We start from the raw sequence: 13,160 nt of genomic DNA on the forward strand, positions 1-13,160 counted from the left end.
TTAGTAATGTGCATTGCTAAGAACTACATTTGGACAACTTTAAAGGCAATTTTCTCAATATTTAGATTTTTTTGTACCCTCAGATTCCAGGTTTTCAAATATTTGTATCTCGACCAATTAAAAATCAAATTAAAAAATTACATTTATGACTGGTTTTGTGGTCCAGGGTCACAAATTCTCTCTGTATATTCCTTTATATGTGCTATACTGACTTGTTTGCAAACTTTTCTCCAGGTACAGAAGGAAACACATGCACTTCAGCTGTCAACAACCATCCCCCTTCAGCAGCCCAAGTGCTGGACAAGGGGGTCACTCTGGAGGACAGCTTCGAGGGTTACGTAGCTGAGCTTCGCCAGTGCCAGAACAAAATGAGAAATGGCATTTACCCCTCCACAGAAGCACCCCGTCCCCTCAGCGGGGTGCTGGAAGTCAACGAGAGTGACACAGTGCAATACAAAGCAACGTTTGTCTGAAGGAAGCTGCTTGCTGGACATTTTCAAAGACTGATATGGAGCCAAAATGGAAAATATTGTGTATGTTAATAATGTAACCTAAGATTGAAAGGGTTATTCTTTAATATTTTGTAACTTTAGACCATTCTTTATTTAATGATTATGATAAAAAAAGAAAAAATCTGTGTTCAGTGTTAGATTGGGATCATAGTGCCCATCAGAATATCAGTGTAACTAGCTGGAAAATTGTAGTGGGAGGAAAATGCAAATGGTTTCAGTAGTTATAGTGGAATTTAGTCCATCAAGTCATATTAATTCCTTTAAATGGAACGTTTTGTTTTTTTCAAGGCTGTCTTGTACTGTAATTTTGGAAAAACAAACACATCTAGACTTATGTTAAAACATTCAGTTTTAAAAGACACAAATGGATTAATAATAATTAAAAATGCATTTAAATGTTTATTTTTTTGAGTCATCTGTTTTGTTCTAAGTGTGGGGTTCACTGTGTGTTTATACTGTAACTATTTTTAACATTTTTTTTGTCATTAGTGAGGTAATTTTCAATCTTCAAAGAGGAACATTTAGGAGAAAGATCAAGAGCACGGCAAATTACATACATATTTGCATGCATGCAAAAATATTTGCTGAAAAGTTCACATCGAAGAACAGCTGAAAATTGGGAAAAGAACCAAAAACAGTAAAACGAAGCAAGTGAGCTGTAGTAGTTGTACAGTTAGTCTAAAACACGTCTAAAGAGCGACATCTAGTGGCCATTATACAAAACAGCATTTCTCCTGCTTCAAAAATCAAACAAAATGCTTGAGGCTTCTTCATCATCTTCTTCCTCCAACCTGCTCAAACAGACCTTTCTAATTTTCTATACTAGCGATATACTATGTTGTGCCTGCTTGATTTTTAACGGCACAACTAATCTTTGAAGACAAATATATGAAGTGTAATGACAAATTATGTAGTTTATAGACTACTTAGTAGGCCTATAAAGTATTAAACTAGCCTGCCTATTTAAGGATGCAGCAGTAAATCATTAAATAACCTCGACTTCATAGTTTATTGTATATATGTGACCCTGGACCACAAAACCAGCCATAAAGGTCTTTTTTCTTTCTGTTTTTTTTTTTTTGAAACTGAGATTTATACATCATTTGAAAGCTGAATAAAAAATCTGAGGGTGCAAAAAAAAAAAAAATCTAAATACTGAGAAAATCGCCTTTAATGCTGTCCAAATAAAGCCCTTAGCAATGCATATTAATCAATTTATATATATATTTATTTATTTATTGAAGTTTTGATATATTTAGGGTGGGGAATTTACAAAATATCTTCATGGAACATGATCTTTATTTAATATTCGAATGATTTTTGGTATATAAAGAAAAATGTATCGTTTTGACCCATACAATGTATTTTTGGCTATTGCTACAAATATACCCGTGCTACTTATGACTGGTTTCGTGGTCCAGGGTGGTCCACATATTGTCCACCGAACACAGTAAAAGACAACCAACCAACCTACCTACCTACCTACCTACCTACCTACCTACCTACCTACCTACCTACCTACCTACCTACCTACCTACCTACCTACCTATCTATCTATCTATCTATCTATCTATCTATCTATCTATCTATCTATCGGATGGCTCTGTAGGGGGCGCTGTTTATTTTGTCAACTTCCGAAGTGGGAGGAAGTTCGTCTGGTGTTCTATGGTGTCTCTGCTGTATCCTCAGTGTCCAACGCGATCAAAACACTGTCCCATCTGCGCTGAGTGCCTGCGCTCTTCAGCATGAGCCGAAAGAGAAACCACTGCTATATGGAAACAGGCCCGTCCTCGGAGTCCCAGGCCGCCTTTATGGACAACGCGGGGTCCTTCAGCCGAGACGAGGAGGATTTGTCCGAGCTCGAGCCCGACGAGCAGCTGGTGTGCTCGGTGACCGAGATCACGGAGCACCTGGGCAGGAACATCACGGTGGTGCTGGAGTCCGCGCTGTCCGAGATACGCAAGCTGGTCAGCGTCCGGATCAGAGTCCTAAAGATGGAGCTCCGCGAGAAAACCGACGAGATCGAGCTGCTCAAAGCCAAGCTGGAGTCGACGGAGAAAGACGGGAGGGGGTCTAACTCCAGCAGCCTGGACTTTAGGAAAGCAGAGCATCAACCGGGCCAGAAACACGGCGCCGACCCGAAGAAAGCCAAACCCGGGACGCCCGTGGTGAAGAAGGAGAACATTAACGCGATCTGCGACTATCTGATGAAGGATAAGAACCAGCGGGGCGCTGCTGAAGTGGAGAGCGACCACAGCAACCAGGCCTTTGGGTCCGAAGCGCAGCCGCACGCGTCTCTGAGCCTGTGGACGGACAGCGGAGCCGCGGACACCGACGCTGACACGGACATCTTCAGCATGCTGCCGTCCGCGAGCAAGCGCATGTATGACTATGAGTGGATGACAGGAGTCGAGCTCAACTCAGCTGAGTTTAAAGGTACTGCTTAATCATATAACCTAGAGCAGGGGTAGGCAACGTCGGTCCTGGGGTGCCGATGTCTTGCAGAGTTTAGCTCCAACCCTCCAACCCAAGAACCCTCACCTGCCTGTAGCCCTAGTAATTCTGAAGACCTTGGTTAGCTTGTTCAGGTGTGTTTGGGGGTTGGAGCTAAACTCTACAGGACAGGTTGCCTACCCCTGACCTGGAGTATTGTAGACACGGACTGTAGTGTGCATGTAGTTGTTTGTAATATGCATTGTCGAATGCATATAGTGTGTATAATATGCATGCATTATAGTATATAGACGAATATAGTTGTTTAAAGTATGCATGCACTGTAGCATGTATATAGTATGCATGCCATGCATTGCAATATGGATATAGTTTTAATGTATTGTGGTATAGCCTACGTTTTCTTTTTAGTATGTATCTAATTGATTGTAGTATGTGTTCTAGTTGATATACAGTAGTGAACATTTGAAGTGGATCAAAAAAATTCATCAAAGTTGCCCTAAGACAAGAACGCGTCTTGGTTTTAGGACAACTTTGATGAAAGGTTTTGATCCACCTGAAATATTGACTACTGTAGTATGCATGTTGTTGCACATAATATGCATGCATTGTGTCTTATGTTTGCACATATATTATAGTGTGCATGCGTTATAGTATATAGATGAATGCAGTTGTGTAAAGTATGCATGTGTATAGTTTGTATGCTGTCTTTGTAGTATATATGTGGTTGCATGTAGTATGCATGCATTAAATGCGTGTTTGTAATATGCATTCATTGACGTATGCATTTAATTAATAAATTACATGCATTGCAAAATATATAGATGCATATATTTCTATAAAGTATGCACTCATTGCAGTATGTATATAGATGCTTATAGCAGCAATGTATTGCTTACATGTTTTATACGTTCTTTGTAATATATGTTTAATTGCACATTGTATGCCCATATATGCATGTGTTGTGGTATGCATGCATACATGTTTTATGATGTTGTTGCTGCAGTATTTTATGTATTATTTTCACGTCACAAATGCTCGTCATATTTTAATACACTACATCAAATTTAATTCTGCCTCGCTTCAGTTATACATTTAATTCATAGTTAATGACTGCTGACATGTGAAAGGTGTTTGAAGCTAAAAAAAATCTAAATTTCAAGTTCAACATCATCTGAATAAATTAACAGTTATCCATGTATTCCTCTGCTTCTTTAGGTGATACTGAAACAAAATGTGAAGATGTTCCCACTGTGGATGACGAGGATGAAACCGAAGACTCTGAAGGAGGAAGAGGAAGTCTGAGGTCAGTGTCTGACCATTTTCCTCTGGACACTCAGGGCTCCCCGCAGGAAGACAGGAGCAGCCCGGCGGAGGACAGTATGGACAGAATGGAGCCAGGTCAGTGTTTTATAAGAAAGAGAATGTTTCAGTTTCGGTGCGAACTCTACATGAATGCAGCTGGGAAGCATTATGTGTTGTGCACCTCTGACCCTGATGTTAACATTTAATTGATCTTTATCTTTTTTTAATTTTTTTTATTAAATTCAATACTTGATCTTTACCCTTAAACTTGTTTACTGTGAGTTTTTAGTCCTAGTCTTGAGATAAAAATATATTTTAAAAAGTAATTTATTCCTGTGATTAACTCCAGTCTTCAGTGTCACATGATCCTTCAGAAATCATTCTAATATGATGATTTGGTGTTAAAAAAAAAACAAAACAATGCATATTTTTCAGAATTCTTTGATGAAAATAAAGTTGAATAGAACAGCATGTGTTTGAAATAGAAATATTTTATGCATAATAATAATTTATCATTTGAATACGTCCTTGCTAAATAAATTTTTTTTAAAAAGATCCCCAAACATTTGAACTAGCGTGTAGGTATGACAACGTTAGTATGTATAAAAATAGATGCAATGATAGCAACCTTGTCTTTTGTGTTCTTTTTCACATCAACAATCCTTTTGATGTGATTTGGAAATATGAATTGATTTACTGACCATCTTTTCCAGGTCAGCAGTTCTCCTCTCACACCTTCATCTGCCCCTTCTGTGGAACCCTTTGCCCTGACTCCTCTTTCCTGGAGGAGCACATCAAACTCATGCATCACGACGAGAGCACTCTGCAGTCGGCCCCGGGCAGTTCTTCCTCTCGCGGAGAGGGCGACTCGGGCGAGGCAGGCCGAGCTCTGGGAGGTACAGAAAGACCTGTTGGCCGGGGGGCACGGGAGAAGAAGGTGGAGGGCGGATATGAGTGCGGCGACTGCGGGCGCCATTTCAACTACCTGGGCAACCTGCGGCAGCACCAGCGCATCCACACTGGCGAAGCCCTTCGTTTGCCCCGAGTGCGGAGAGCGTTTCCGGCACGCCGCACGTCTCAAGAGCCACCGCCTCAGCCACAGCGGAGCCCAGAGCCCCTTCCCCTGCCCGCAGTGCGGGAAGGGCTTCCCAGTGCTGTCCGGACTGAAACGCCACCAGCGAGTGCACACGGGAGAGAGTCCCTACGCTTGTCCCCAGTGCGGACGCAGATTTAAAGAGCTGGGCAACTTATACACACACATGCGCATTCACAGCGGCGCTACGCCCTACTCTTGTTACCAGTGTGGGCGGAGCTTCAGGCATCTGGGCACATATAAGAGTCATCGCTGTATGCCGGCTACCCAGTTAGCCAGTGGCCACAGTCCAGCATGGGCACAGGAAGACAAGGTGCAAACCGGGTAACAGCCGAGTGACAGATGTTTACAAAAAGTGGTTTGATAGTTCCTCGACTGCTGGTTCAGGATCCATTTCAAGTCCGAGATTTGAGAGAGGTCGTTATGACAATAAAACAACATCAGGTTTCATCGTAAATATGAAGCTGTATGAATAAGGACATCTTTGTCATTCAAGTTAGTTAACGTCATCTTTAACGGTAACTTGCTGCTTGTTAAATGTTCGTTTTTTGAAACATTTTGCAATAATTTCTTCCAGCGTCAAACATAAAAGGTGTTTGAGTGTCCATACACAGTATTTCAAGACTGCACTAAATATCATTTGATGTGTTTTAATTGTTCATTTTTTAAAATTCAGATTTTTTGTAAAAAGTGATTCTGACTCTGTTTAGAAACAGATAACAGGGCCTCAGGGCCAGATTAACAGAGTGAAATATGCCTTATTTCTAACTAATTCAACAATAGTGAGTCTTTTAAGTTAAATAATTATATATTAATAATGATTCAACATGACATTCCCTTACCCTTACAAAAAAGTACCATAGTGTGAGATTGTAATACAACATTATTTAGATAAATACCTATTGTATTGAATAATTTCCATATCTCATGTACACTATCATTCAAAAGTCTAGGGTCGGTAAGGTCAAAATGCTCAAAAATACAGTTTAAATGGTAATATTGTGAAATATTGTTACAATTTAAATACATTTTAAAAATGTAATTTATTCGTGTGATGGCAATTTTACTCCTTCAGGATTAATCTAATGTGCTGATTTGGTGCTTAAGAATCATTTCATATGATCAATTTTGAAAACAGTTGTGCTGTATGTTTCTGAAAACGGTGATACGCTTTCAGATTATTTAATTAGAAATGGGTTTTTTTCTCATTTTTAGATCAACTTGATGCATCCTTGTTAAATGAAACTAGGCTATTCCTAAAAACAAACAACAACAAAAAAACACTTACTGACTGTAAACGTTTGATAAATTGTGTACATCGCAGTTGGCAACTGATGTTGAAAAGACGTCAACTTGACGTTAAAAACAGGTCAAAAAACAGGTCAAATATGCAAATCAAACTGATGTCGAAAACTTGACATGACATTGATTTGATGTAAATTAAACGTCAAACATATATTGGCCTACTTATACATTAAACCAGGCTTCCTCAAATCTTTCCCTGGAGGGCCAATCAGCTGCAGAGTTTAGCTCCAACCCTGATCAAACTCACCTACCTGTGATTTTCTAATGATCTTGAAGACTCTGATTAGCATGCTCAGGTGTGTTTGATTAGGGTTAGAGCTAAACTCTGCAGGAGTGGGCCAGATTTGAGGATGCCTGCATTAAACCAATATCAGAGTGGGATTCATTTACTGTTTTTACCCAATTACCACTGGAAGAAATTGCTGTTGTTACAGCATCTTGATCAAGTCTTGACTAATATTTGACGTCAAATTGATATCAAGGTGCCAGCTGAGATGGTACTTAAAAGAATACCATGGTATGCGTCCAAATCCAATCATTAGTATCTAATAAAGTCTGATCATAAATGCCTGTGAAAATGTGTAAGATAAAACGGGAAATATTATTTTATATATTTACAAGTTACATTCTAAGTGTTATTATGGTCGCCCAGCATACAACTAATGTATTTTAATATAATTGAAAGTTGGTTCAAAATCATGATACAGAAATGATTAAGCTCCATTCAGCACTGAAGTGTCATTTTGAAAAGATACAACAAACCTGTAGTCGCGAGTGTGTGAGTGCTGCCATCGTGTGGATGACTTGTGTTACTGCACCACCGGTACAGCGTATCTGTGTTTTCAATTTGTTTTAATTATGTGATCGCACTATTAACTTTTTTAATTTATATTAGTGAATTTGTTTATATATGTCTACCTGTATTTTAACAACTTATAAGTTTGGAAAAATATACCTGAATGAAAAAAAAAAAAACATGGATGTGTCATTCACAAATGAACCTGGACACACTTAATGGAAATGACTAAGTTTCTTAAGTGTTGGAAATACAAGCAATCCATCAGATTTATTTACTTTTCCATAGCGGTGATCTCAAAATAGCCTGAATATTACCGATTAAATAGCACAAAAAAGGTACAATTTGTCATTTCTCTACCTTGAATGATCTGCTCAAGGCAAACTGTACTGAAATAAACTGAAGTGTAACTAATAAATACTCTTAAGATATGGTTCAAGTTGTTTTATGTATTTGTAAGTAAGCGGTTGTTGACACCATGACACGCTATTGAAGCACATTAAATATAACACTTGTGTATGCAGTGATGTGTTTGTTTTTTAACCTGCATTGAAATTGCTATGGACCCAAACAGGTATGGAGTGCTCTTGACAGGTTGAATGCTTTTGCGGTCATTCCTCCTGTAAATGTCTCTCAGAAATGCATGAGAAAACATGACATTTAAGAGAGACTGTGAGAAAGAACATCCAGACAACTATTTTTCTTTATTAGAGGGTGACAAGTCTCCGTCAGTAACCACGACGCCTTAATAACACACTGCCAGCTGAACTTGTCATTTCTCCAGGAGATTGCAGGGCTGTGTGACTGCAAGACTATTTTCTAGGAAAACACTTTGACGAAAAGCAACAAATTCTCACACAGAGATTACAAAAGTTGGCAACACAAAATGAATTTTTGATTATAGATGAAATCTAAATTATGGGAGTAATATATATTAGTGATAAAACAAATCTACACTAAACTGTGCACTTTTAAGCAATTAGTAATTAATTCAAGCTTATACATATTACAGTGTATCACAGTTTTTCATAAATTGGTCAAAAGATTCTTCACAAATTGACAAAAACGGTTTGCTTTACATTTAGCAGACGCTTTTATCCAAAGCAACTTACAATTTGGGGAATACATCAAGCGATCCATCTTAAAGAGGCAAATAGACACAGGAAGTGCTCATAATACCAAGTTTCAGGCGTTGTTCAAATAAGTAAAAGCTAGACTGGGTTTTTTTTAGGATGAGGTCAGATGGTGATGAAAGAGGTGAGTTTTCAGCTGTCGCTTGAAAATTGTCAGGGATTCAGCATTCTGGATAGGGGTGGAAGATCATTCCACCAGCCAGGAACTGTGAATGTAAATGTTCTGGAAAGTGATTTTGAGCCTCTCTGTGATGGTACCACGAGGCGTCGCTCACTAATAGATCTCAGACTTCTGGAAGGAATGTAGATTCGTAATGGTGAGTGGAAGCAGGCAGGTGCTGAGCCTGTGGTTGTTCTATATGCAAGCATCAGTGTTTTGAACTTGATGCAAGCCGCAACCGGGAGCCCAACCCGATCCAGTGCAGGGAGATAAAGAGAGGTGTAACATGGGCTCTTTTGGGCTCATTGAAGACCAGAGTGCCGCTGCATTCTGAATCATTTGTAGAGGTTTGATTGTGTTTGATGGAAGTCCAGCCAGAAGAGCATTGCAGTAGTCTAACCTTGAAATGACAAGGGCCTGGACAAGAAGTTGTGCAGCATGCTCCGTCAGAAAGGGCCTGATCTTTCTGATGTTGTCTAGTGCAAAGCTGCAAGATCGATCAGTTTTTGCAATGTGGTCTTTAAAAGTCAGCCGGTCATCAAAGATTACACCAAGATTTCTGACCGACCTTGATGGGGTAATTGTTGATAAACCTAACTGGACGGTGAAGTCATGCTGTAGAGTCGGAGTGGCAGGGAAGACAAGGAGCTCAGTCTTTGCCAGGTTGAGCTGTAGGTGATGTTCTTTCATCCATGCCGAGATGTTCGCCAGGCAGCCCGAGATCAGTGCAGCTGCCGTTGGATCATCTGGTTGAAATGAATGATAGAGCTGTGTGTCATCAGCATAGCAATAGTAGGAGAAGGCAAGTGCCTTTATGATGGGTCCCAGTGATGTATATGGAGAAGAGGAGGGGTTCAAGAACTGATCCCTGAGGAACCCCATTGACCAATTGATATGCTTTGGATACCTCTCCTCCCCAGGCCACCCTGAAAGACCTACCAATGAGATAGGATTCAAACCAGCGAAGTGGAATCCCAGTGATGCCCAGTGATGAGACGGTGGACAGGAGGATTGGATGATTCACAGTGTTAAAAGCGGCAGATAGATCCAGCAAAATAAGAACTGATGATTTGGAATCAGCTTTTGCAAACTGCAAAGCTTCAGTGACTGACAGTAGCGCAGTTTCAGTTGAATGGCCACTCTTAAAACCTGACTGGTTAGCATCCAGTTGGTTATTCTGTAAAAGAAATAATGATACCTGGTTGAAGACAACTCGTTTGAGTGTTTTCGCTATGAATGGGAGGAGAGAGGCAGGTCTGTAGCTATCTACAAGTGAAGTGTTTAACCCAACATGCTTGTTTTCATTGAACAAACTGTAAAAATTAATTGTGCAAAGATCACAAAAATTCAAAAAAAAAAAAAAAAAAAAAAGTGAATACCTACCTGGAGTCAACTAACCTAGGGACAAATTTACATAAAAATGTATCATATAGTCAAATTTATATAAAATGTATTCATTCATGTATTTAATATAAAAAAATAAAGCTGGAAAGGGTTACAAAAGAGATTAAATTGTATTTAACTGTATTTTTGTAAACTATTTTTGCATTGTTTTATTTTTTTTTGTGTTCTCAAACAAACAAGCAATTTTTAGAAATATATAATAATATTTTTTTTCAGATCATAAGAAACAAATTCAAGTGTGTTCAAACTTGGTTGTATGTGAATGCTATAAAAAGAACGTTTTCATTATTTGAAGCAATAAGCACTTACTGGCCAATAGTGGCATTGCAGACACAATGTAAACACCTGGGCTCTTATTGTGGAAGTGAAGGGGATTTATGGACTCCTGATGTGAAGGGGGTCTAATTTTATCCATCTCATGAGACCACATGTGTGAAATGTTTGCTTTAGACACATTAGGAAAGCAGCCATATTCATTAACTACTAGTAGCGTTGCTAAACAAAACCTCACTTACCTGCAGCCGCTTTCCATCACAGTGAGGGCTGGAATGGGAACAAATACATAAAAGGGCTTTTCACACTTTGAGTAACTCCAGGTTCTTCTTTTAAAGCAAATTAAACCAAGGATGAAGCAACATTTCACACTTGTAATTTTGAAATGGGACTATACAGTATCACATACAGTACAATGATACTGACAACGCAAATAAGAAGATGCTGAAAGTCATTAAAAAAAGAAAAGCCCACACATGCTCAGAGTTATTTATAAATTCATAGTTTAGTTGGATTAGGTCAAATAAATATAAAAGTAGCTTTAATTCAACTTTATTAGATTTTCAAATTTCAGTTCACCTAGGTTTGTTTATGTTATATGATTGTCACTATGCCAGGTTAGAGATACTATTATAGTTTTTATTAATATTTGGAATTCTATTTTCTGTTTTAATTTTAGTTCATTTTCAGTTAAAATTTTAGTTTTCTGTTTTCGTCATGTGTATTTATATTTATTTATTTGTTTTAAATATGTCTAGATTTATTCATTTTATTTCATATTTATAGTTATTTTAGCATAGCAATATAAATTAAATGAAAATGAGAAATGTTGCTTCCCCAGCTGGCACCTTGATATCAATTTGACATCAAATATTAGTCAAGACTTGATCAAGATGCTGTACCATCATTTTAAAATCAATTTGGTCTGCAATTCCTTCCAGTGGTAATTGGGTATAAAATAGGACGTTAATCCCACACTAAAATTGGTTTAGTGTATATGTAGGCAAATATGTTTAACATTCAATTTACATCAAATCAACATAATGTCAAGTTTTGGACATCAGTTTAATTTGCATTTTTGACCTGTTTTTTTTTTTATTTATTTATTTATTTTTTTTTTTAAACATCAATTATGATGCCAATTTGATGTCTTTTCATAACATCAGTGGCCAACTGGGATGGCAGCATGCCCTGAAATAAAATATTTAATTTTTATTTATTTTTCGTTTATTTCCAATAAAGTTGATTTTATTTCAAGTAACAAAAAATGTTTTATGGTGTTAGTTTTAAGACTATATTGCATTACGTGTATACTAACAATATACTCTGTGCACTACATTCAATAGTATGTTAAACATAAGACTGATTGTCATCAAGGTTGATTATTTTCAGTGAACTGGTTCACTACTGGTGATTGCACTAAATAATTTGACTGATTTGATTGTAACAGTTAACAATTCACTGATTAAATGATCTGGACAGAGAGAGTCAAAATGAAGAACCTGAATATGTAACAACCTTGCTTATGTTTGAAGTTTGGATTTCTGATGTATCATGTAAACTTGTTAAAAAGTGTAAACACATTTAGACACCTAATTGTTGTGTAACCTTGCTGTTTACACCTTTGGAAGGTTCTGATTTTTTTTTAACCAAGGTGAAGAGATGTTTTGTGCACCGACATGCATTACTATTGTTTTTTTTTTTTTACCTGAGTGTATTGAAGGCATGAATTATTGGATTGCTGTACTTCCATTCAATGTTGAATTTTCACCTACACACCAACACAAGCATCACACAATGACAGGACCGAGATCAATTTAAAGCGTGACTGCTCTATGCACCGATGTAGGTATGAATGCTTGCACATCAGCGCTCCCATGGTTCAGCTACATGGACATATTCAGCTAAAAATACACCATAACATCTATTCCTTTGCACTCAATATCAAAGGACATGTTCATGTCTGTTAAAAACCATAATTTTCTGCACCTGACTGCAGTTACACTCCATTAACTGATACTAAATCCTCAGTGGTGCATCATCATGCCACATTGGCAGAGCAATCATTTAAGGCTGCTTTCTAGCCGTCATAATTGTTGAACTTATCTGATAGAATCCACTGGAATTGTGTGGTATGAATACAATAAACCAGACCATAAATGTCAGGCTTGGTTGATTTCACACTGAGCATGAAGGCCTTTTCTTTATGCCATTATCTGTAGGACAAAGAGAGTGCCTTTGCATTGGGTCTTGTTTTATAAATGTGAGGGGTGTACTCACTTCTGTGAGATACTGTATATGGTGCAAATATGGTTTTATAAGACACATAAAACTAACACAATGTAAGAGACAAGGTCAAAGTTTCAGTTTAGCTGTTATCCTATGTTTCACAACAGACTATCGGAAGCAAGTATTCCAGAAAATAAACAAAGAGAATAGGTTTACTCTTACAAGAAAATCTAATTTCAGTCTTTCTACTTGTAGTACTTGTACTTGTAGGTGTAGTAGCATTTTTTCAATATACAAAAAGCAACACCAATAATTTCTCCCAGTTTTCCACAGACAAGCATGTTATTTGTTTCCTCTTGGCATTTCTAGCACTATACATTGTGGAATCATAAATGAATTGAGGTTGTTTACCAAGGTAGATGATGAATATTGAAGTGTTTATCTGAAATTAGTAATAAAATTCAACCAACCACCGGAGTTATCTGCAAAAGTCAGAATT

At 37.8% G+C, this 13,160-nt stretch overlaps 2 protein-coding genes across 2 annotated transcripts in view; both read left to right on the forward strand.

The window, feature by feature from the left end:
• The window catches only part of rgs12a (regulator of G protein signaling 12a), a 37,411-nt gene extending 36,519 nt beyond the window's left edge, over window positions 1–892 (forward strand). The window contains exon 18 of the mRNA XM_058782602.1: window positions 235–892. Within this exon, the coding sequence (XP_058638585.1) occupies window positions 235–473 (239 nt within the window). The 3' untranslated portion in view covers window positions 474–892. The remainder of the gene's footprint in view (window positions 1–234) is intronic.
• A 1,235-nt stretch (window positions 893–2,127) lies between these two features.
• Window positions 2,128–7,896, forward strand: znf16l (zinc finger protein 16 like). The gene is given in 4 exon segments (XM_058783622.1): window positions 2,128–2,948; window positions 4,182–4,364; window positions 4,982–5,291; window positions 5,293–7,896. Coding segments are annotated over 4 exon segments (1,581 nt in total). The 5' UTR covers window positions 2,128–2,257; the 3' UTR covers window positions 5,690–7,896.
• The last annotated feature ends 5,264 nt before the right edge of the window (window positions 7,897–13,160 follow it).

The sequence above is a fragment of the Onychostoma macrolepis genome, chromosome 07 (genome assembly GCF_012432095.1).
Source record: "Onychostoma macrolepis isolate SWU-2019 chromosome 07, ASM1243209v1, whole genome shotgun sequence".
Lineage (NCBI taxonomy): Eukaryota > Metazoa > Chordata > Actinopteri > Cypriniformes > Cyprinidae > Onychostoma > Onychostoma macrolepis.